The sequence below is a fragment of the Hippocampus bargibanti genome, linkage group LG16 (assembly GCF_051943395.1).
Source record: "Hippocampus bargibanti isolate YZ-2025 linkage group LG16, ASM5194339v1, whole genome shotgun sequence".
Lineage (NCBI taxonomy): Eukaryota > Metazoa > Chordata > Actinopteri > Syngnathiformes > Syngnathidae > Hippocampus > Hippocampus bargibanti.
This window is the reverse complement of record NC_142749.1, coordinates 18281430-18305646: the sequence shown is the minus strand read 5'-3', so window position 1 is coordinate 18305646 and position 24217 is coordinate 18281430. Positions and strand designations below refer to the sequence as shown.

Below are 24217 nucleotides of genomic sequence, written 5' to 3'. Positions count from 1 at the left end.
TGGAAGTTCGGCGCGTGACGTCACCGACGCCGACTGCGAGTGATTGACGGCTCGTTAAGGCGAGGTGGCCACATGTGGGAATGGGGGGCTTCTAAAGGCAGGAAATTGACGTTTATGCCAGATTAAATCCACGTTTATGGTATAAAGTCGTGTACAAATAGAAAATGGGGTTATATTGCCCTTGCGGGAGCATATATTAGAAGGGAGGAAGAAGGGGAGGTGGTGGTGTGGTGGAAGAAGAGACGAAGAAGGGGAGGGGGGGTGAGTGCTCCTCGGGATCCGGGCCTAGTAGTGCCGCCGCCGGGACTCTTCCGTCGCTCTCATCCGCTGTCAAAAATCCCGGAATTGCCTCATTTGGGAGGCAAAATGGAGGCGGCTGGACTCGCCCGGAAGCTGCTCGACGGGGGAATGGTAAGAAACTCGTCACGGTTGTCGCGTTCGTCGGCGTTTTGTGTGTTTTTTTTTTTGTTTTTTTTTTACGTGCCTCTCAAACCATACTGGTGCGCGTGCACGCCGACACAAGCCTACCGTATTTGTGTGCGCGCGCGTGTATTCCTGGCGTCGTCGTTGTGTTGCATGTTTTGTTGTAATTTGACAACACGCACACATTACACGCAGTGTCAAACGTGTATTTGCACAGGCTGGGTGACGCGCACACGCACGACCAGGGCCATTTTAATGCCTATGTGAGTGGGTGTCCTCATGCAACACACACACACACACACACATACACACGCACGCGCGCAGCATACTATTCATACAAATGCAGGCATGACAGGATCTTCATCACATCCCGTAATGGCTAGCAAAAAAGGAAGCTCATTTGACACACCATTGATGGCTTTTCTAGAAATGTTCACCTCAAAGGCAAGCAAGGCTTCCCAAGCTGCGCACCGACAAGGAAAACAAGACGATCACAGCTTCATTCTTGAATTAGCCATTTCAGATTTTCATATGTAGATCTATTTTTTCGTATTATCGTCACCTTGAAGTGTTGTTTTTGGACAGGCAACCCCCTTTTTGACATCCTTGACGCAACCCCCGGAATAATGTGATGGAAACTGCTTTTCAATATGGCTAAATATGAATTGTTTTCCTTTGAGAATGGGTCAAACGTTTCTGTGTGCCCCTGCGAACGGTTAAGAGTGTCCCCTGAAGACAAGTGGGATAGAGTCTAGCACAAGATCCAGATTTGTCATCAGAACTAGATTCATTTTTGTGTTGTCTAGGTTATAAAAATGCAGTTATGATAGCATTGCCCCTTGCTATTTTTTAAATGGTACAGATTCCAGGGGTCACGTGAACCAAAAATTTCAATTTAAGAGCCAAACTGGTATTTTGAAATGGATGTCAATGTTTTTGCGGAAAGTCGGGATCAGGTCCTTCCATTTTTAGGGAATTGACCCCCAGTCAAAAAGTTTTGTGACGCTAAAAGATAGCACCGGAGTACTTTAGTTCCCATTATAAAATGCTATGACCTCTTACCCTTCACTTCAACATAGTTCCTTGGTCTAAAGATGTCACAATGTGATAAATAAGACGAGGCTAATTACCCCATTGGTTAATAAATGATAGCTAACGGATACCTAGCTAGATAGCCAGCCAGCCAGCCAGCTAGCTAATAGATAGCGAGCTAGCCAGCGAGAATGCTAATAGATAGCAAACAGCTAGCAAATGATAATAATTATAATACATTTCATTTATAATATATGCTATCTATTACCAGGCTAGCTTTCTTTCTATTTGAGTGACTTCCGGGGTGAGTGTGGCTGCCGCTGCTCACCCACAGAAAAACTGACTGTAAAGTGACCTTGAGAGTTTTGAAAGGCACTTAAAAATGAAATGTATTATTATTATTATTATTATTATTATTATTAATTATTATTAATGACACCGTTCCTGTTCCAGGGAGATAGCATGGCAGCATGAGTGGGCTACATGCAGGCCCAAACCGGGAGTCCAACTGCCCGCCAAGTTCTGCCCGAGACCTCTCCCGCTACCCCCGATCCAAACACAATCAAGACCCCGGCACAACCATGTCCGCCGCCGCCTCCTCCCTACAGCACGCATCCATCTACGGTTTTGCGCAACGGGACCCTTCGCCGCCCTCGTCCACCTACAGCCCCCTGAGGAGACTCCAGCATCTCACCACCATGGTGAGCCAGCCCGACTTAGTTTTACCCACCCGACCAGGGAAGAACTGGGAGTGGGCCACCTCCGCTGAAAAGGAGTCGGCGCGGGACTCCTGGCCCGACTGCGGCGCCGGTTTTGCCAAACAAGGCGAGATCCAAAGTGGCAGCAGCGCTAACGAGGAGCCGCCAGCTAGCTGTAGCAGTCCCGCTGCATCGGGGAGGAAACCCGACAGTTGCTTCTCTTGCCCGCCCAGTCCGGCCTTCTCCCTGGATAGCAACAGCCCCTTTGCAAATGGCCTCCTCCATTTTGAATCCTCTTTGTTTGACGACGACGATTGTGACAAAGAGCAACCGGAGGACGCGACGTATTTTGCCGTCACGGACTTGCGGGAAAAACGCAAGACCCCCGAGAAGGAGTTTCAGTCTACCGCTGTGGATTTACAATCGGAATCCAAGGATGTAAATGTTTCATCCGCAAAAGTCATCACCCGGTCGCAGTCTTCGGGTTTTCGCAGAAGGTACTGGGATGTTTCCGATGACGAGTGGGAGAGCGATACGGATCTCTTTCTTTTTGGCGATAGCCCCTCCAGGCATTTGATGGCAAGTATTTTTACAATTACGCAGGGTCATTGAAGGACAACCGACACCATTGTTTTGTTTCCTAACTGACATCAGAAAAATGTTTGATAGCACCTAAAATAGCCAAAACACACAGTCTGATATTTTTTAGTCAAATGCAAAACACCGATAAAAATGCCTTAAAGTGTCCCAAAACGACTTCAAAATGAAACCGGAAATGGCCAGTTTCAGAAGGTCCCGCCCCCTTGTTCGTGACCTCAGGCCAAGACGTCTTGCCTTGCTTGAGAATCAAAACAATGGCTTCAGATTCGAAGAAGAGGCTTTCTTGTTACTCATCCAGTTATGAATATGATTCAAATAGTTCTGAAGAGGAAAGCATAAATGTTTGTAATCGATTAAAGAAGTACTTGCATCGCAATTCGAGCCATCAGAGCGCCAATGTAGCGTCCCAGAAAATGCACAAGATGGCGCCCAAGCTCTGTTGGAAATGGGCTGATTTGTCTGCCGGGAATTTGTGTCAACTAGTATCAAATAGTAGTCTTGGTGCAACACACAACGATTCACCATCGCCTTATTTATGTTTTCCTTCTAATTTCGCCATCAACACAAAGTTTTCAGACCAAACAAAGTACCCAAAATGCATTGTGTGTCGCTTTCTTGGTCAGGGGCGTTCCAGACGTGACGTCATGTCAGGTATCGTCATCAACTCGAAAACAAAACTTCATGAATATTCTAATAAAACGTCAAATATAGCTATATGCGGAGGGATCTTTGTAAAATGTGCTCAGTAGAAGTGATTTTACAAATTTGGGACGCAACTTGTCCAGAGGTGTCGATTGTCCTTTCGGGTCCCAGGTTTCAGGTAAACGGTCTCAGGTAAACCTCGAAACTCTTCATGTTTGTTTTTGTAAACGTTTTCCACGAAAGAGCGACATGAAACGAAGCACCGTACCACCAGTCAAGTTTCTGGAGGGCGAGGTCATTTGGGCAAAGTTCAACCGACGTCCGTGGTGGCCCTGCGAGGTGGTTGTTGACCCTGCGCAGGGAGTCTATCACAAGGTTAAAGGTGCGCCAATTGCATTGCTGGCTGTATGCAAATGTCTTGTGGTTTTATTGCTTACGGATGATTGTGACTGTTTTTATTTTAGAGCCAAGCGATCGGCCATGTCGACTCTACCACATCAAGACTTTTGGGGACCAGGAGGAGCGAGCCTGGGTGGAGGACAAATCCACTCATATTTTTCACGGGGGTTTTCAGTTTGAGCAGCTTGCGCAAATGCGTAGGAAGGGGAAGCAAAAAGGGACGAACCACCAATACACCGTAATTCTCTACTTTGTGTCGAATCAATAAGCAAGAATCTGACGTTGATATAGATCTTCACTAACTTTGTGTTTCCGCAGATCGCTAAACGCTACGAAGCATCTTGGAAATTGAGCGTGGCTGAAGCCGAAAGTATTCTCCAGCAAAGGCCCAACATCGACTCTTTCACCATGGACGCAACCTTCCATGACGGTTCACCGACCACGACCAAGCCCTGCCCACCACTTTCGCCATCTTCCCCCGCTGCCTCTAATCTTCTGGAAAAGTCGCACTCAATCGGCGAATCGATCTCTTGCCAGACGTCATCCCCGGTAGAAAATAAGCAAGGCACTTTAAAGAAGTCTTCTGCCATGATGGAAGACTCCAACTTCTCAAATAAGAGATCTAAAAAGGTCCGACATCACAACCCCGACCAATCAGATAAGAACATAGAGTGCCCTTATTCGGACCTTGAGTCGGTCCCTAAGATTTTGTGTCCAAAAGCACTTGAACGCCAAACCGCGTCGACCCAGTCGCCCGCTAATCTCACCAAGGAGGAAAAGAAACAACCGGAAATGCAAAGTGGTCTTTGGTTCAGTAAATCGGGCAAAGACAGACGACCGAAAACGGTGACTCCAGAACGGTCAGACCGTACCATTGTCACCAACGTACTCAGTAAGAAAAAGACTTCTGCTGTTACTAAAAACTTGACGGCTCAAGAGGATTCTGCCTCCTTTACCGGGCAAGGTGACCAGCAGGGTGGATTGGTAAATCCTGAACCAAAGCTTGTGTCTGAGCAGTCATGGCAGTGGGATTCTAAAAATAACTTTGTAGCTAGCGAGTCTCCCAAAAGTAGTCCTGCGCTCTTGTCTCAACACCAGATGTCGATGGATTCTTCCGACCTTCTTGGATTGTCACAACTTCAAGAGTCAGTGGTCTTTTCTGACCCTTTTCAATCTTCAGAAAACAAACAGTCCATGGCTCCTTTTGACTCTCAAGGATTATTACATAAACAGATGTTCACCGATTTTTCGGACTCTCAGTCATTGTCACAAAAACAAGACTCAATGTTATCTTCTGACCCTACACGATTGTCTCAAAAGCAGAAACCTGTGGATTCCTCTTACCCTCCAAGTATATCCCAAAACCGCAAGTCTTGCAATAGTTCTGACTCTCGGACATTGTCACAAAAACAAGACTCAATTTTATCTTCTGACCCTGCAGGATGGTCACAAAAGCAGAAATCTGTGGATTCCTCTTACCCTCCAAGTACACCCCAGAACCGCGAGTCTCGGAATAGTTCTGACTCTCGAACATCTTCTCAAAAGCGCAAATCAGTGGTTATATCCGACTCCAGAGAATTGTCCCAAAAGTGCAAATCAGTTAATTCTTCTGACGCCGGAGGATCATCACAAAAGCATCAATCTTTGGATTTCTCTTACCCTCAAGGATCACCAAAAAAGCTGAAATTTATGGCTCTTTCTGACCCTCAATCATTGTCCCAAAAGCAGGAATCAATCGATTCTTTGGAACCTCGAGGATTGTCTAAAAAACAGAAGTCAGTGGATTGTTTCAGCCCTGAAGCAATGCCGCAGAAGGACTCCAAGGAATCTCCTGACCCCCAAATCTTCCCACAGAAGCAGAGATGCGTGGATTTTGCAAACCTAAGGCGGAAGGACGCCGACGTTTCCGCTCGACTGTTCCACAAGCAGAAATCGATGGATTCCTCTCACCTTCTCGCATTGTCGCCGCAGCGGGAGTCCAAGGGTTGTTCTGAATTTTCGGTATCATTGCAAAAGCAGAAGTTGAAGAATTCTTCATGGTCTCAAAATTTGCCACAGGGTTCTTCTAATCCTGGAACATTGTCAGAAAAGCAGAAGTCCATGAATTCTCCCAACTTCCAAATATCATTGCAAAAGATGGCGTCAATGGATGGGTCTCCTCCTCAAGGATCCCCACAACAGCAGAAGCTTGTGGATTGTCAAGGACTGTCACAAAGACAGAAGTCCATGGATTCTTCTGACCCTCGAGGACCACCGCAGCAGCAGAGGTTTGTGGATTCTTATGACCGTCAAGGACTGTCACAAAAAACGAATTCCATGGATTCTTCTGACCCTCAAAAGGAATCCCAAAAGTCTGTCGATTATGTTAAGCTAGAAGTATTGTCAAAAGGAGGGCATTCTTTTCACCACCCAAATTTGTCTCAAAAGCAAAAGTTATTTGATTCTTCTAACCCTGATGGGTTGTCCCAGAAGAAATCAACAGAATCTTCTTGCTCAAAAGAATTGTCACAAAGGCGGGAATCCATACAAACATCAGACCCCCAAATATCATCACAAAAGAAGAAATCTGTGAATTCTTATCAACCCCAAGGATCATCACAAAAGCCCAAGTTGGTGGATTCTTCAGAAACCCAACTATTGTCACAACAGCAGGAGTCCAGGTATTCGCCCGATCATAGACGATCACCACAAAACCCTAATTCTACAGATTCTTCCGACTCTCGTGGACTATCAAAAAAACAAGAGTCCAAGGTTTCCTCTGACCATTGGTTATTGTCACAAAAGCAAGCATTTAAATATTCCTCTGACCACGGAGTTTCGTCACAAAAGCTGAAGCCAATAGATTCTTCTGAACCTCGAGGATCCTCAAAAAAACATGACTCAGGGGATTCTTCCGACCCCCGAGTTTCAGCACAACAGCAGAAGTTGGTGGATATTCCTTCCCCTTGTGGGTTATTAAAGAAGCAGGTGTCCATGGATTCACCCGACCATCAAGAATCTTCACAAAAGCTGAATTCCATTGATTCTTTTGACTCCCATGGATTGTCAAAAAAGCGAGAATCTACAGGTTCTCCTGACCAACGGCGATTATCTCAAAAACTGGAGACCAAGTATTCTCCTGACCCTCAAAATTTGTCACAAAAGCGAGAATCCACAGGTTCTCCAGACCGACGACGATTATCTCAAAAGCAGGAGACCAAGTATTCTTCTGACCCTCAAAATTTGTCACAAAAGCTGAAGTTGATGGAGTCTTCGGAACCTCGAGGATTATCACAAAAGCATGAGTCCAGGAAGTCTTCTGACCCTCAGGTTCCGCCAGAAAAGCTGAAGCCGATGGAATCTTCTGACACTCGGCCATCAAACAAGCAGGTGCCCAGGGATTCGTCTGATCAAAGATTGTCACAAAAGTGGGATTCCATGGATCCTTGTGATTCCCGTCGACTGTCAAAAAATCAGGAGCCCACAGGTTCTTCCGGCCAACGAGGACTGTCACAAAAGCATGAGTCCAAGTATTCTTCAGATCCAAAAGCTTCATCTCAAAAGGTAAAATCAAAGGATTCTGCTGCACCTCGAAGAATGTCACAGAGCCAGGGGTCCAGCGAGTCTTCTGACCCTCACATTTTGTCAGAAAAGCTGAAGTCGGTGCATATTTCTGACTCGTCCGGCTCATCACGGAAAGAAATATCCATGGACCCTCATGGAACATCTCATAAGATGAAGTCATTGGATTCATCTGAGATCCAAAGATCATCACATAAACACAAGTTATTGGATTCTTATCACCCTCCCGTATCCTCACAAAAACTGCAGTCTATAGACTCCTCCAACCTTCAGGGATCATCGCAAGCGTCTGTAGATTCCTGCAGGTCCTCTAAGAAGTCTGACTCCTTAAAGTCTCGCCAAATTATCCCTCATTCTAAACCCTCTTCCAAACAGCCATCTGGTCAAAGTCGCTCACATGTCAAAAGGTTTCAGAAGAAGGCCGATGTCAAGCACCAAGGTCAAAGTGATCGTTGTAAATTGAGGTCCAGTAAAAGACTTGATCCTGGCGCTTTGGACCAGACGGAAGAAAGAGAAAGTCATACCACGGCCAAGTCCAGTTTAAATGAAGTGTCAACAGACCTTCAAAAGGCTTTGATTGCTATGTGTAAACTACCGTTCATTAAATTGATGCGCGTGGATGTAAATATTCAGAATTATTTGAAGTCTAAAATTGATACTAGTTCCAACAAACAAACTGGGTGTCCAAAGGGAAAGGAACCCCAAAGAACAGCGGTTCAGTCTCTGTCTCAATTAGACTTGATCTCCAAAAATAGTGTGGACAAAAAGGTTTCCCAAAGCGGCGGGAAACAAACTGTTTCTGGGAATGTTGAAGACACGAGACTTTCTGGAAATTGTGAAGTCAAAATTAAGCCCAGAGACTGTGAAGACAAAAATATATCGAGAAATGGTGAAGACCAAAGCGTTTCTCCAAATAGGATTTTCCGAAAAACTGAACACAAAGTTGTGTCCACATCCGGCGATGAAAAAACTGTTCCCAGAACTGGCGAAGACGGGAAAAACAAGGTCGGCGGTGTTTCGAGAGAAACGGGGGAAAAAATTACATCTAACGGCAAACACAAAGTGGTTTACAGGCTCACTGAAGACAAAGACGTTTACAGAAAAAACGAGGACAAAATTTCGCGCCGAAAAAATGAGAAAAGCTTTTCCACAAGTAATGGACACGACCCGGTTTTCGGAAGCAAACAGGAAAAAAACGCATCTCAAATTTGCGACGACAAAAGTGCATCTACAAATGGCGAAAACAAAAACGTGTCCAGAATTTGTGCAGACAAAAGCGTTTCCAGCATTGGTGAAGGCAAACCAGTTGTCCGAAAAACTGAAGACAAAAGCTCTTCAAGTAACCCTGATGCCAAAAGTGGCCCAGAAAAGATGAGTTTTTCGGCACGTAGTGGAGACAGAAGTGCATTTGTTGTTTTAGGAAAAATTGACAAGGAAATTGTTTCCGGAAAGAGCAAGTCCAACAACGATCCCGGTGGCTCTTCCAAATCCCGTACAACAGACGCTGAAGCAAAATGTCCTCCCAAAATTACTTCCGATCTTCCAGAAGCTTCAAAGCAACGTGTGGCTCGCGCCTCCAGCTTGCTGCATGTCACACCCCCGGTGCCCTCACAGGACGATAGAAATTCAGTATCTGGCGATGGTCAGGTGTACCAAGAGTCACCATCCCCCACGACCAAATCCTGAAATCAAATTCGGTATCTGGCGATGGTCAGGTGTACCAAGAGCCGTCATCCTCCAAGACCAAATCCCTGGAATCAAAGCAAGTTCCTGATAAATTACCCCAAGTTCTACCACGAGAACAGCCCGTCCATCTACCGGCTAGCAATCGGTTGATGACCGGAGCCCTGAAAAACTTGAAGGTGTTACAAAAGCTGAAGCACAGAAAGGCCAAGAAGAAGGCTGCCCAGAATGAACTTTTGCGTCGTGACCAAAACCAGGCAAACCAGGATCACCATGGAAAGAACTCCGCCTGGAACATCGGAAGCAATTCCACCGTTTGCGGTAAACTCAAACCGGTAGAGTCTCGGACTAGCGCTGTTTGTGCCGAAACCGTATCCAGTGGCCGTACCCTTCCTTCGGTGTTGGATGATTGCACTGAGTTCAAGAGTGAAGAGGACATCCTTTCGGTATCTTCAACGCCGCCAATGGATTTCATACCTCTCACCTCCAATGTCAAGACAAAGAAGGGCCACCAAAGCGCCTCCTCGTCTTCCCCTCCCTCGTCGTTTTCCTTTATGAATGCTTTGAAAACCACAAAAGAAGTCTCCTTCCAATCCTTGACCGACGAGGCTAACGGCAAAGCGCTTACCTTCAAACCAGACTTGAATTACAAGTTCAGCACTTTTCTTATGATGATGAAAGACATGCATGACACTCGAGAGCGTACCGGGACCCCTTTAGAACTGGAAATCGGACCACCGAGCGCCCACGTCAAAGAGGAGCCCATGGTCATGCCTGGAGTGGCTCGACCCGCGGGCCGAGAACAAGGCGTTGTGAACGGTGATCGGAATCTGAATCCCTGCGTGGACGCGAGTCGAAGACACGTGTCCAGAAGGCCTTACAAGAAAAGAAATAGCTCCGCTTGGATGAAGAACAAAGACGGACGCAAAGTGCCGAGTCGTCCCGCTGGGTCCGGACCCGGGTACCCGGGCGTGGGGTCCTTTCTTGGAATGGACTTTTCCTCGGTACTGGATTACTCGGCAAAGGTCCGGTCCCTGTTGGAAATGCAGCCCGGTAACCAAGGACCATTGTTGAGGTGGGGCGGAGACTTTGAAAATGGCTTTGCATCCGACTGCTCCCAAGCCAAGGCTGGAGAAGGCGATGACGAGTCCTCTGGTAGGTCAAGACTGTCGAGATCTAGATTTAGAAATCGCTGCGATTGTAACTGTAACTTCGATATTTTGTACATGATTATTTATGATATGAAAACGAGGTTAATAAACAAAGACATAGGGTACTGTGTAGTGACCCCTGTGGTGCTCCACTGTTGATTCTATATTAGTATTCTGTCCGTATTGCGAATTTTGGAGTATAATGTCCTAAATGCAGTACATTTAGTGTGTGTGTATGAACATTGAAGTCGGTGTTTCCTAAATGCGAAATGTTTTCACATCTTTTAGCCAATAAACGAGTACGCAAGCCAAGCAAAAGGCTCCTAGAATGGACGGAAGAGTACGACCACATTTTCTCTTCCAGGAAGAAAAGCAAAAAGCCTCTTGAGACAATTACAACGGTAAGAAAAGAAAAAAATAATACAGGTAACATCCGAGTTACGACCGGTGCGAGTTACGACCACCCGTACTTAAGACCACAACCGCCAGACCCCCTTTTGTTTTAATTCTACACCTGGCACCGCAACGCGCAAGCACCCGGCAACGCGTACTACAATTTTGGCCAGCCAGCATGTCACACACTCGCACAGCAATCTACTGCGTGACTGCACTCAATACAGTAGTTCTACAGTGCGACATCTCCTGTAGTATTGTACACTGCTGAGGCGTGTGTGTCTGGCGACCTCTATTGGCCGTTAGCAGGGAGAGCAGGGTAAGTATAACATTTATAAATGAACTGTACAGTAAACAGTTTTGTATACATTAGAGGTACAGTTATACAGTAATAAAAATCGATAATACGAAATATAAAATGATTAAAAATGACACTAAAAGTTATCAAATGTATAAATGAACTGTAAAGAGTTTGGTGTATAATAGTATTCAATAGAAAATGTTGCTTAATTAAAAACAACGGATTGACATCGTATACTATCCTGTTGTGCCAACGTCACGTCGGCCAGTTTGAATGAATTTCGACTTACGACCGTTTCGTCGGCACGGAACCCGGTCGTAAATCGACCCGGTCGTAAATCGGATGTTACCTGTATACACAGTTAATTATGAATCCATCAGTGTACAAATGAACATGAAATTTTCCGCTACGCTAGGCTAACCAAGCACTTTCACCCCAACCACCTGCACTGGACAAACACGTCCCCGAGCCGCCATCGTTGAAAGCACTTCCTGAAATGCAGACTCCGCCTCCGGAGGAAATCACCCTCACCACAGAACTCCAAATCCCCAACGCCGAAAATGCGTCGCCGCCGGAAACGCAGCCGCTTTCCATCGACACTTTGACTCCGCCCCCTGAAGCCGAAGCCGAACCGCCGGCGATTGAAGAACTCGCTGGAGACGATTGTGAGATGACGATGGCGTCCGGTCGCGGTCGTAATTCAAATACTTCATACTTTTTTTGGTTTTCTGTGACATTTTGATTTCAGGCAAGGCCGCTTTGCTACAAAAAAAGCGGAAGAGGAAACCAACTCCGAAGATCCTGGAATATTGTCTTGAATCCGAGGCGTCTGTGGGCCCGAAGAAGAAGGTACGTTAGCTCAAAAGCTTTAGGAAATAAATACTCTGTTATCCAATTACAGTCATACCTCCGCACACGGAGCCACGGTGGCTGGCGGACTAGTTTTCGTCACCTCCTTGCTTTGAGTGCAGACGTAGTTTGTTATCAAGTGTAGTACTTTAGCTATTATCGGACCGAAGAAGACCCCACCACAGGCTAGCATTAAACCGAAGAAGACACAAAAGAAAATGACGATCGAGCAGAAGAAGGAGATCATCAAAAAACACCAAGGAGGTGTGTGTTTGTGTCACTTAGCATCCCAGTACCAGTACGCTAAGTCGACCATTGCTACCATCCTTAAGAACAAGGAAGCTATTAAGCTATGTTTCTGTGTTGTCTAAGCAACAGTCTCAGGCAATAGAAGAGGTTGAAAAACTTGTGTTGATTTGATTAATGAAAAGCAGCTAGCAGGGGACAGTGTGAGTGAGGGTATTATCAACGAGAAAGCACGGCAACTTTACTCGCATATCATCCAGAGGCAACGGCATCAACGACCATCGCAAAGGTAAATAAAACGACTTTATTATACTGTACAGGTTATTTCTTTCATTACAATACCATAGCACATTTATTATACATAAAATAAGGTATATTTTGTGTAGTTTTAAGGCTTTTTGTTCTACCGGGAACAAATTCCTTGTGTGTTCTATATACTCGGCAATAGATGATTCAGATTCTGATTCTTCTTCTGATTATTAAGTAGAAAATTATGTTTTATGGGGATCCGGGAACGGATTATTCTCATTTTAATGGTTTCCTATGGGAAAGAAATATTTGGCAGACGAACTTTTTTGTTTTATTGTGGCGGGATTCTGAATTTTTGTTTTTTTGTTTTTTCGCAGATCAAAATTGTGAATAACTCCTTCGATGATCCACAAGCAGGTTAGTGAAGAAGCTCCTTTAAAACCGCACCATCACCCCCATTTCCATTTTTTTTTTGTGGTAAACCCTGAAAAGAAAAATCAGTTTTTGCTCAAATGGGGGTCTGTCTGACAGCGGATCCCGATCCCGACCCTCCCGCGTTAAAACCGATGAGTCCGGCGGCTCCTGCGCCGTCGCCGACTCCAGCCAGCCCTCCAGGCCCCCCCATCCTGGCACCGGCGTTGTCCGAGCAGGCCGACGACACGCCTGCAGATGCGCACCTGCCTCACATGGACGACGGCTTCAAGTACACCACCGAGTCCGAGGTACTACGAGTCGGATTCTGGTGAAAAAAAAGGATTATAGATCTATTTTATTCTGCAAATCCAAAGTATCTTTTGTATATCCCCTGTCAATCATTGCCTTTAGCTAGCTATCTAGCTCCCTAGCTATTAGCTAGATAGCTATCTAGCTAGATACCTATTCCTTTCTTTCTCTAACTTGGCTGCTGTGAAATGTAAATTACCCCACTGTGAAACTAATCACTGGCGCGTGTGGCTGCCGCTGCTCACCCACAGAAAAAAAGAACTGATCCTGTGACTGTAAAGTGACCTTGAGAGTTTTGAAAGGCGCTTATAAATGAAATATATTATTCTTATTATTATTTTCTCTCTCAGGGTGAAGCCTCCACATTGGACCAGAGCTTCTCGTCCACCCGAGACGACTCGTCGCTGTGCGATGACGCGCTCGGACAAAGCCGGAGGATCATCGGTGACCGGGGAGGCCCCGCCTCCTTGAAGGAGAACGTGTGTCAGGTGACTTAGCGTTCACGCGCTAGCATGCTGCTCGTTTGTTTTGGTTCTCAAGATGGCCGCTTTGTTGTCAGGTGTGCGAGAAGACGGGGGAGCTGCTTCACTGTGAGGGGCAATGCTGTGGCGCCTTTCACTTGGCCTGCATCTCCCTGGCCGAGGCCCCCAAAGGGAAGTTTGTCTGCCCCGAATGCAAGTCGGGTAAGGACAATGGAGGCGCTCACTTTTTTTTTTTTTATTTACATTTTACGTTTTTTGTTAGGAGACTCAAGCCATCGCTTTTTTTTTTTTATCAATGTCAATTTATTTGTTGGCTTCTTTGTTTGTTTATCTAGCTAGCTGGGTATCTAGCTAGCTGGCTATCTATCTACGTAGCTATTTATCTTGCTAACTAACTAGCTAGCTATTTCTCTAGCTATCTTGCTATTTATCAAGCTTTCTAGCTATTTATCTAGCTTGCTAACTAGCTGGCTACCTAGCTGTCTAGATATCTAGCTAGAGAGTGAGCTTGAAAGCTACATAAATAGCTGGTTAGGTGGTTATCTATTTAACTAACTATCTAGCCAGCTATTTATTTATCTAGCTGTCTACCGAGCTGTCTTTCTATCTGTCTGTCTATCTAGCTAGATAGCAAGCTATCTATTTAGCTTGCTAACTATCAAGCTATTTATCTAGCTACTGTATCTGGCTAGCTACTGTATCTAGCTATCTATTTATCTAACTAGCTAGCTGTTTAACTAACTGTCTAGATATCTAGCTAGATAGCGAGCTAGCAAGCTACATAAATAGCTAGATAGATCATTAGCTATGTAGCTAACTAACGTAGCTAGCTAGATAGATCATTAGCTATGTAGCTAATGATCTAGCTAGCTATTTATGTAGCTTTCTAGCTCGCTATCTAGCTAGTTATTCATCTAGATGTCTCCCTAGCTGTCTTTCTGTATGCCTGTCTATCTAGCTCGCCAACTATCTGGCTAGATAGCTATTTATCTATCTAACTATCAAGCTAGCTAACTAGCTATCTATCGAGGTATTTATCTATCTATTGTATCTAGCTATGTATCTAGCTATCGAGCTAGCTCGCTGCCTGCCTAGCTTTCTAGATATCGAGCTATTTAGCTAGCTATTTATTTTTTGCTGGGGGACTGTAAAGACCGTCGTGTTTTTGTCGTTCAGGCATCCACACGTGCTTTGTGTGCAAGAAGCGTAGCGAGGACGTGCGTCGCTGCATGGTCCCCGTGTGCGGCAAGTTCTACCACGGCGAATGCATCGCCGCCTACGCCCCCACCGCGCCCCTCAGCCGCGGATTCCGTTGCTCCATCCACGCCTGCCTCACCTGCTTCGTCTCCAACCCTGGCAGTCCGTCCATCTCCAAAGGTGAGCCCGACCGACCCCCGAAAGCGAAACGCCTCCGCTTGACAGGGTTTGTTGGTTCAACCAGGTCGCCTGGTGCGTTGCGTGCGCTGCCCCGTGGCTTATCACGCCAACGACCTGTGCATGGTGGCCGGCTGCGTGGTCCTTTCCAGCAACAGCGTCATCTGCCCCAACCACTTCACGCCGCGGCGCGGTGTCAAGAACCACGAGCACGTGAACGTCAGCTGGTGCTTCGTGTGCACCGAAGGTAACCGCAAAAACCGTCTTTCTGTGACATGGACGCCTTGTCTCACCCGTTTTTCTAATTAGAATAATAATAATACATTTCATATTCTCTCTATATTTCTATTCTCTCTATTCTCTAAGTGACCTAGAGAGTTTTGAAAGGCGCTTCGAAATGAAATGTATTATTATTATTATTAGGATTATTAGATAGAAAGCTAGCTAGCTAGCTAGCTAGCTAGCTAGAGTTAGCTAATAATCACTCAAGCGTTTATGATTGAAACGGCGTCCTGCAGGGGGCAGCCTTCTGTGCTGCGAGTCGTGCCCGGCCGCCTTCCACCGAGAATGTCTGAACATGGAGATGCCCAAAGGCAGCTGGTACTGCAACGATTGCAAGGCCGGCAAGAAGCCTCGCTACAAGGACATCCTGTGGGTCAAGGTGGGACGCTACAGGTCAGTCACGGAAAACATCCGCCTTGTGAGCGCACCGCTAGCGGTTAGCATTTCGCCATTAATCTCGGATTACATTTATAATAATTAAATTAATAATAATACATTTAATTCATAAGCGCCTTTCGAAACTCTCAAGGACACTTTACAGTCACAGGATAAGTTTTTTTCTGCAGGTGAGCAGCGGTAGCCACACGCGCCAGCGTTCACTCATCTCCGAAGTACCTCAAATAGATAGAAAGCTAGCTAGCTAGCCAGCTATTGGATAGTGAATAAATAGCTAATAGATAGCCAGACAGATAACATCTAGCTAGCTAGCCAATGGATAGCAAATAAATAGCGAATATAGATATCCAGCTAGACAGCTAGCTAGCTAATGGATTACGAATAAATAGCGAATATAGATCTCCAAATAGCTAACAGATAGCCAGCTTACAGTCAGCTAGAGAGCTAATAGCTAGCTAATGGATTGCAAATAAATAGCAAATATAGATCTCCAAATAGCTAACAGCTCGCCCTCCAGACAGCTTACAATCAGCTAGACGGCTAATGGATAGCAAATAAATAGTGAATATAGACCTCCAAATAGCCAAGAGCTAGCTAGCCAGACAGCTTACAGTCAGCTAAGTAATACTATTAATTTTAATCATCCAGGTGGTGGCCCGCCGAGGTCAGCCACCCCAAATCCATCCCGGACAACATCCTGCGTATGCGGCACGACGTGGGCGAGTTCCCCGTCCACTTTTTCGGCTCCAACGACTACTTGTGGACCTACCAGGCCCGCGTTTTTCCCTACATGGACGTGGACGCCAACAGCAAAGAGAAGATGGGCAAAGGCGTGGACGCTACTTATAAGAAAGGTCAGAAAACGACACCCCGGGCGGACGTCTGGATTTGCGGTGACGGCTTTTCTTTTGCCCGTCGGCAGCTCTGGAGGAGGCGGCGGTGCGATTCCGCGAGCTTCAGGCCGAGAAGGAGCTTCGGCAGCTTCAGGAGGACCGAAAGAACGACAGGAAGCCACCGCCGTACAAACACATTAAGGTGGGATCGCCGTATACGACGCATGCGGCGTCCATGATTGGCGCCGATCGTCCATTAAAATGCTTGTTGACTCCGCCCCCTGCAGGTGAACCGGCCAATCGGGAAGGTCCAGATCGTCACGGCCGATCTGTCGGAGATCCCGCGCTGCAACTGTAAGGCCACGGACGAGAGCCCCTGCGGCGTCGACTCGGAGTGCATCAACCGCATGCTGCTCTACGAATGCCACCCGCAGGTGGGCGGGTGGATGCTTTTGTTTGTTTTTTCTTTTGTTTTTTTAGAACTAGATAGCCAGATAAATAGATGCCTACATAGCGAGATAAATAGCTAGTTGGATAAATAGTTAGCTAGATAAATAGCCAGATAAATAGCTAGCATTATAGCGAAATAAATAGCTAGCGTGATAGCGAAATAAGCAGCTAGCTTGATAGCGAAATAAATAGCGTGATAGCGAAATCCAATTTTTTGAATGGCGCCGCGCCGCCGCAGGTTTGCCCGGCCGGCGAGCGCTGCCTCAACCAGACGTTCAGCAGGCGTCAGTACAGCCAGGTGGAAATCTTCCGGACGCTGTCTCGGGGTTGGGGCCTCCGCTGCGTCCACGACATCAAAAAGGTACCCCCTTCAAAATAAAAGACAATAAAAACGGCCGCCGTAGACGCGCTCCGTCATGTGACCCATTCGATTTGCCCCGCCCAGGGTCAGTTTGTGAGCGAATACGTCGGTGAGGTCATCGACGAGGAGGAGTGCCGGAACAGGATCAGGCACGCCCAGGAGCATGACATCTGTAACTTCTACATGCTAACGCTGGACAAGGTACTAATAAAAAAAAAACAATGAGAATTATTAGAATATACATTTTCTTCTACAACCCCATCGCGACCCGTTAGGATCGCATCATCGACGCCGGTCCGAAAGGCAACGAGGCCCGTTTCATGAACCACTGCTGCCAACCCAACTGCGAGACGCAAAAATGGACGGTGAGCGGCGACACCCGCGTCGGACTCTTCGCCTTGGTGGACGTCTCTGCTGGTAAGCTAAATGCTAACGGTAAAAAAAAAAAAAAAACGTTTTGAACTCATTGACTGCCAGATGATGTGCAAAAATGTGTCCACTCCAGTGCCAGGGTTTTTGTCATTGTCACTTAAATTCCAGGACCCACAGAATCTGGACTTTTAGGACTAAATCACTATTAAATGCAGTGTTAAAAACTTTAGACTCTCTTCTTTCATCGGGAAAAAACAGTTAATTCCTAAATTATATGGGTCTGGAGTTATCTGAGCTCGAAATAGGGGAAAGGTGTCCAAAATACAACGCAATACATCCATATTGATTTAGCGCTTTAACAACAGCTGAAACTGTAATAAAGCACAAATGCTGCTCTCTCGTGGAAGGGAAAAAAGCATTGAGGTCTGACCAGCGCTTTATCGGCACTCCAGCAAGAAAAAAACCTATTTTCTCACGGCGTTATTTCTGTCGTCAGGCACCGAACTGACTTTTAACTACAACCTGGAGTGTTTGGGTAATGGCAAGACGGTGTGCAAGTGCGGCGCCCCCAACTGCAGCGGATTTCTCGGCGTGAGGCCCAAGGTATGCTAGCTAACCTTTGTCTGCTCACCGCTGCTCACCCACAGAAAAACATATCCTGTGACTGGAAAGTGACCATGAGAGTTTTGAAAGGGGCTTAGAAATGAAATGTATTGTTATTAGTATTATTATTATTATTATTTGGCTGTTGGCTCGCTGGCTAGCATTCTGACTATCTGGCGAGCTATCTAGCTGGCTATCTATTAGTTAGTTAGCTAGCTTTCTGACTATCTACTAAGCTATCTTGCTGGCTATCTAGCTAGCTAAACTATTAGCTAGCTTGCTTTCTATCTATTTGCGTTATCCCAGGTTGAACGAACGCTGGCGCGTGTGGCTGCCACTGCTCACCCACAGGAAAACTTATCCCGTGACTGTAAATTGACCTTGAGAGTATTGAAAGGCGCTTATAAATGAAATTTATTATTATTATTATTATTAAAACTGAAACATTTCACATTAGAATCAATGCTTTTATTTATCGTGATAAAACAATACACGAGGATAAAGCGTCGTTCACAATGAGACGCGACATGAGGAAGTGACGTATAAGGGGAGTTGAGTGATGCATTCAGGTGCACTCGGTTTGTTCGAGAACCCATTTTTGGTTGTAAACTTTAGCGTAAAAAAAAACCTGAAATTTTTGGTCTGAAACCAAATTGGTCGAGAAGCGAGACGTTTGTAAAGCCACGTTTTTGACTGTATTTGTGACTTTAACTTGGTGGGGTCGGGCTTGGTTGGTGAGTGACATGGGTGTCGCTAAATAAAAATGTCAAATTGCTATTGCTAATTACAAATTCTGAGGAAAAATCATTCGTGAAAAGAGATTTTGTTGGTAAACAAACCCTTCCCCCATCAGAACAACCCTCCGTCAGACGACAAAGGGCGCAAGCTGAAGCGGCGCGGGCCCGGCCGGCGTAAGAAGAAGGTGGTGGTGACCAAAGAGCGCGAAGACGAGTGTTTCAGCTGCGGCGACGGCGGCCAGATGGTCTCGTGCAAGAAGCCCGGATGTCCCAAAGTCTACCACGCCGACTGCCTCAACCTCACCAGGAGACCCGCCGGTCAGTGTCTGCCCGTACCGCTTGGCGACATCATTCCGACAAGATGATAATAATAATAATACATTTATAATTATAATAATTCATTTAATTTCTAAGCGCCTTTCAAAATTCTCAAGGTCACTCGATGGAAAGTTAGCAAGCAAGCGAATAGATAGCTAGCTAATAGATAGCAAATAGCTAGCTAGATAGGAAGCCATCTACATAGCTAGCCAGGTAGGCACGTAGATAGCTAGCCAGGTAGCCACCTACATCGCTAGCCAGTTAGATCGCTAGCCAGGTAGCCAGTTAGATAGCTAATAGTTAGCTAGCTAGGAAGCCACCTAGATAGCTAGCTTGGTGGACAGTTAAATAGTTATCCAGATAGCCAGCTAGCGAATTGCTAGGTAGAAAGATAGCTAAATAGACACCTAAATAGCTAGCTGGGTAGCCAGCTAGAGAACTCGCTAGATAGCTCATGATGAAGACTGGGAGTGGAATTTAATATTGGTCACCGGATACATTTTGTTTCTGTGGGTGAGCAGATAGCTAACTGGGTAGCTAACAGATAGCTAGCTAGCTAGCCGGACAGCTAAGCGACATGCCCCCTCAAGTTCTTGCTTGCAACCCAGAAGGACACGAGGACCAAGGTGCTCTATGGCGCCGTCTCCGAAATCCATTTTTATTATGTTTGTTCAATTCCCGCCAGGCCGCTGGGAGTGTCCACGTCACCAATGCGACATCTGCGGCAAGGAGGCGCAGTCCTTCTGCGAGATGTGCCCCAGTTCCTTCTGCACGCCGCACCGCGAGGGCCTTCTTTTCATCTCCAAGCTGGACGGCAAACTTTGCTGCAGCGAGCACGACCCCTGCGGACCACACCCGCTGGAACCGGGCGAGATCCGCGAGTACGACCCCCGACCGCACGCCTTGACCGCCGGCTTGGGGATGGCCGTCATCACGCCGCCGTCGCTCGCCCCGAGCGTCCCCTCGGATGTCGCCCGGGACGCTTTTCCGGCGTTTTCCATCCCGCTGCCCGTCGCCATTCCCGTTTCGGCGCCTGCCGCGGGTGGCGGCGGCGGCGGCTTTGACCTCCCGCAGTACTCGCCCATCTCCTCCTATGAGGAGGACAGAGACGTCCTGGAGGAGGACGAGGACGAAATGCTGGACGAGGAGGAGGAGGAGGAGGACGACGAAGAGGCTCTGGAATACCTGGAACTCAGAGACGATGACGACGACGACGAAGAAGAGTGACCAAGTGGTTTGTTCACATCAACTTTTATCGATTAGCTCGGGGGATTAGTGTGAGTTCTAGGACAGGAAGCACTTGTGACGCAAGCTCGGACCCTTTGCACACGCTCCCTGGCGACAACGAAAAATTTCACGCGCACGTATCATTAGCTACGCCACTTTTGGGGGTGAGGGTTCACTATGAGAGCTTTGGCCACAATTTTCACATGCGGGGCGGGGTCTTGATTTTGCTCTGTCTAATTCCAAGCTGAGCTGTCCGCCATTTTGTTTGGGTGGTTCTTCCCCGTCATCGTTTTTTTTTTTTTTCCTTTTTTTCGTCGATTTGAAAGAAGCGGTTCAATATGAGAGCTTTGGCCACAATTTTAGGGGGGTCAATAGGAGAGCTTTGGCCACAATTTTCACAGGCCGGGGGTCTTGATTTCACAAGGCCGCAGCTCCGTCCGTCTAAGACCAAGACGAGCTTTCAGCCATTTTGCGTCGATTTGAAAGAAGCGATAAACGTGACGTCAATGACCAAAATGACGATCAAAGCGAATGATCACCTCTTGCACTCGCTTTTGCACTAAGTGGAGGTACGCGTACGTAATTGGTGTGAAAAGGAGCGGCATGTTGCTAACGTAACATTTCATTTTTATTTTTAGTTTACATCATCATTTACATCAACATTTCCAGTTAGCTCTAACGACTGTTGATTTAAAGGTAACATCCGACTTACGACCGAGTTCCGTTCCGTCGTAAGTCAAAATGGTCGCAAGTCGAAATCCATTCAAAAATGTTGAATAGAGACTCGGAGGCTAAATGACTCGCAAACACCCCCCGTTCCCCTCTGGTGCCATCACACGGTCGATTGCTGTACGAGCGTGAGATGCTGGCTGGCTGGCCAAAATTGTCGTATGCGTTGCCGGCCTGCTAGTGTGTTGCGGTGCCAGGCGTAGAATTAACATTTTTCAAATGGAGGTCGTAAGTCGAACTGGTCGTAAGTCGGATGTTACCTGTACTGTATGGAGGTTCTGTTAACGCTGTGTTTATATTTTCAACTTTAAACGTGTTTTTTTTCCGAATTTATTTTTTTACGCATTTTAAAAATGGAGGTCATGGTCGTAAGTACGGGTGGTCGTAAGTAAAACTGATTGTAAGTCGGATATTACCTGTATTTGTCCAAAAAAAGTCGACTGATCGCATTTTTATTTATTTTTTGACATGCCGTTCGTTATTTACACCGTGAATTATTATTATTATTATTTTTGCGAAAAGTATTTTCATATTTGGGATCAGGTTATTTTCCTAGACGGCGCTGCCATCTACTGGCCGTGTGAATCATTACAACAGTTTCAATTTTGGCAAACAAACTAGATGAGACGCCCTCTACAGTTCATTATTTTTTTGGTGTGTATGTGCGACAACATATTTATTTATTTCCTGTTCAAAGGCAACCGCTCCCTATCCACCTCACCCAGCCAACTCTCATATTGACCCTCCCTCAGCCAGCTCTCATATTAAACCCCTCGCCCCACCCCGGCCCACTTCCATAACCCTCATAAAGTAGCAATCAACCTCCCGTCACGCCTCCATCGGATCGTCCCCGAGCCGCTTCGCGTTTTACTGTACACTTGTTGCTTCCTCAGACGCTTGCTCGATGAGGACGGCGGACATTTTGGACCCTGTGGACCAATCACGGGAGAGACTCGCCTCCCTGACGATGATGCAAAGGTGACCCGATTGCGAGGCATCACGTGACCGGGCGAGTTTGAAAGATATTTCTTGGCGAAGTGTTTAGGGGGCCATGACACACGATGGACAAAAGTATTGGGACACAGCCCTCAATCAGTTTTATGATTAATAATAATAATAATAATAATAATAATAATAATACATTTAATTTCTAAGCGCCTTTCAAAACTCTCTCACTTTACAGTCACAGGATCAGTTTTTCTGTGGGTGAGCAGTGGCCGCCACACACGCCAGCGTTCACTCAACCCGGAAGTAACTCTAATAGATAGAAACCTAGCATGCCCAGCTAGTTGATAGATAATAGCTAGCCACCTAGATAGCTCTATAGCTAGCTAGCGAGTTAGTTAGCTAATACACTAAATTTCACTATTAAATACAGATAGATAGCTAGCCAGCTAGATAGCGCTATAGCTGATAGCTAGATGGTTAGCTAATACACTGAATGTCACTATTAAATACAGGTAGAAAACCAGCCAGCCAGCTAGTAGATAGCTAATAGATAGCCACCTAGATAGCTCTGTAGCTAATAGCTAGATATTAGCGTATTAGATACTAATACACTATCAGATAGCTAATAGCTATCTAGCCATCTATCGAGCTAGGTAGCTAATATATAGCCCGCTAGATAGCTATCTATCTAGCCAGCGGACTAGCTAGCTAATATATAGCCAGCCAGCTATCTAGCTAGCTAGCGAGTGTGCTATAAATTGCCTTAAATTAGAACATTTTCAGCATTTATTTTTATTTTTTGTGTGTCCTGATGCTTTTGTCCAGTCGAGATCAAGATGCCATCGAGACAAGTTCAGGAGGGCGGGGGCAGGAAAAAAAAATCAAAACATCAACAAATGGTCTTAACACTGTAGGGATGGCACTAAGTCGCAGTGTGTACACTGTAGTTATTTATTCATAATTACTGTCAATGTGACGCACAACCGCCGCCATGTTGTTTCTGTGAGAGTGTGTGTGTGTGTGTGAGAGTGTGTGTACTGCCTTAAAGTGTCTTCTCCCTGGAGTTTTTTTTTTTTTTTGGGAAGGAAAAAATTAGGCGCCCCTGACTAACACGTCTCATTCTAGCCCGTTCCGTCTCGCCGTCATCCATACACACAAATCGACAACAAAAAAAAAAAGTAAATATATAAATAAATATATATATATATATATATATAGACCGAAAGAGAGAACAAAAGAAATGTTGTGAAATAAGCACTTTGTACTTACTGGCCTCGGTTTTTTTTTTTCTCTTCTGCTCCAACATGAAGCCAAAATAAATTAAAAAAAAAGTAGAACCGGACTTGTTTTCTATCGTGTGTTCTGATTTTGATTATTGTCCGTTCGGATTTGTCGTACAGGATTGATCCATCGAGGAAAAGGTTTCTTCTGTACTTCTTTGAAGGTGTCGGACTCATCCGAAAAGCGTCGTCATCGAATGAAAGTTTTGCTGGTATCGCTGGCGCTATATTTATATATATATATATATATATATATATATATATATATATATATATATATATATATATATATATATATATATATATATATATATTTATATTAGCTATCTATTTATATTAGTTATCTATTAGCCAGTTAGCTAACTTGGTCTATTTGAGTTATTCCTGGTTGAACGGGGTAACCGTTGCTGGCTACCTAGCTCGCTATCTATTTGCTATCTATTCGCTGTCTAGCTATCTATTTGTTATCTATTAGCTAGCTAGCTAGCTAACTTGATCTGAGTTATTCCCGGTTGAACGGGGTCACTGTTGATGGCTACCTAGCTAGCTATCTATTAGCTGTCTAACTAGCTATTAGCTAGCTAGCTAACTTGATCTATTTGTGTTATTCCTGGTTGAACGGGGTCACCGTTGCTGGCTACCTAGCTAGCTATCTATTAATCATCACCTCCCACCTTTTTTCTCATTTGCCATTCTCATCCGTGCAAACATCATTTGATGACCTTGGATTTGATTCTATTTTTTTTTAATTCAGCACAGTTTTTGCATGGAAAACAAAAACATTCCAGCGGTTCATCCCGAATCTGTGATTCGTAAGCAATAAATAAGGTATGTCAAAATGTCAAACGACGGCATTCATGTCGTTTCGAGCACTT

At 45.7% G+C, this 24217-nt stretch overlaps 1 protein-coding gene across 1 annotated transcript; it reads left to right on the top strand.

The window, feature by feature from the left end:
• The first annotated feature begins 234 nt into the window (after nucleotides 1-234).
• On the top strand, nucleotides 235-23418 carry nsd1b (nuclear receptor binding SET domain protein 1b). The gene is made up of 25 exons (XM_089016698.1): nucleotides 235-411; nucleotides 1909-2732; nucleotides 3639-3777; nucleotides 3860-4032; nucleotides 4113-9002; nucleotides 9071-10193; nucleotides 10478-10590; nucleotides 11299-11548; nucleotides 11632-11732; nucleotides 12605-12644; nucleotides 12759-12949; nucleotides 13301-13438; nucleotides 13510-13633; nucleotides 14609-14809; nucleotides 14874-15053; nucleotides 15325-15481; nucleotides 16133-16338; nucleotides 16407-16519; nucleotides 16605-16751; nucleotides 17006-17128; nucleotides 17213-17329; nucleotides 17404-17545; nucleotides 17997-18103; nucleotides 18957-19158; nucleotides 19844-23418. Exons 2-25 carry the CDS (start codon nucleotides 1926-1928, stop codon nucleotides 20383-20385), a joined length of 10326 nt encoding a protein of 3441 aa, XP_088872824.1. The 5' UTR covers nucleotides 235-411; nucleotides 1909-1925; the 3' UTR covers nucleotides 20386-23418.
• The last annotated feature ends 799 nt before the right edge of the window (nucleotides 23419-24217 follow it).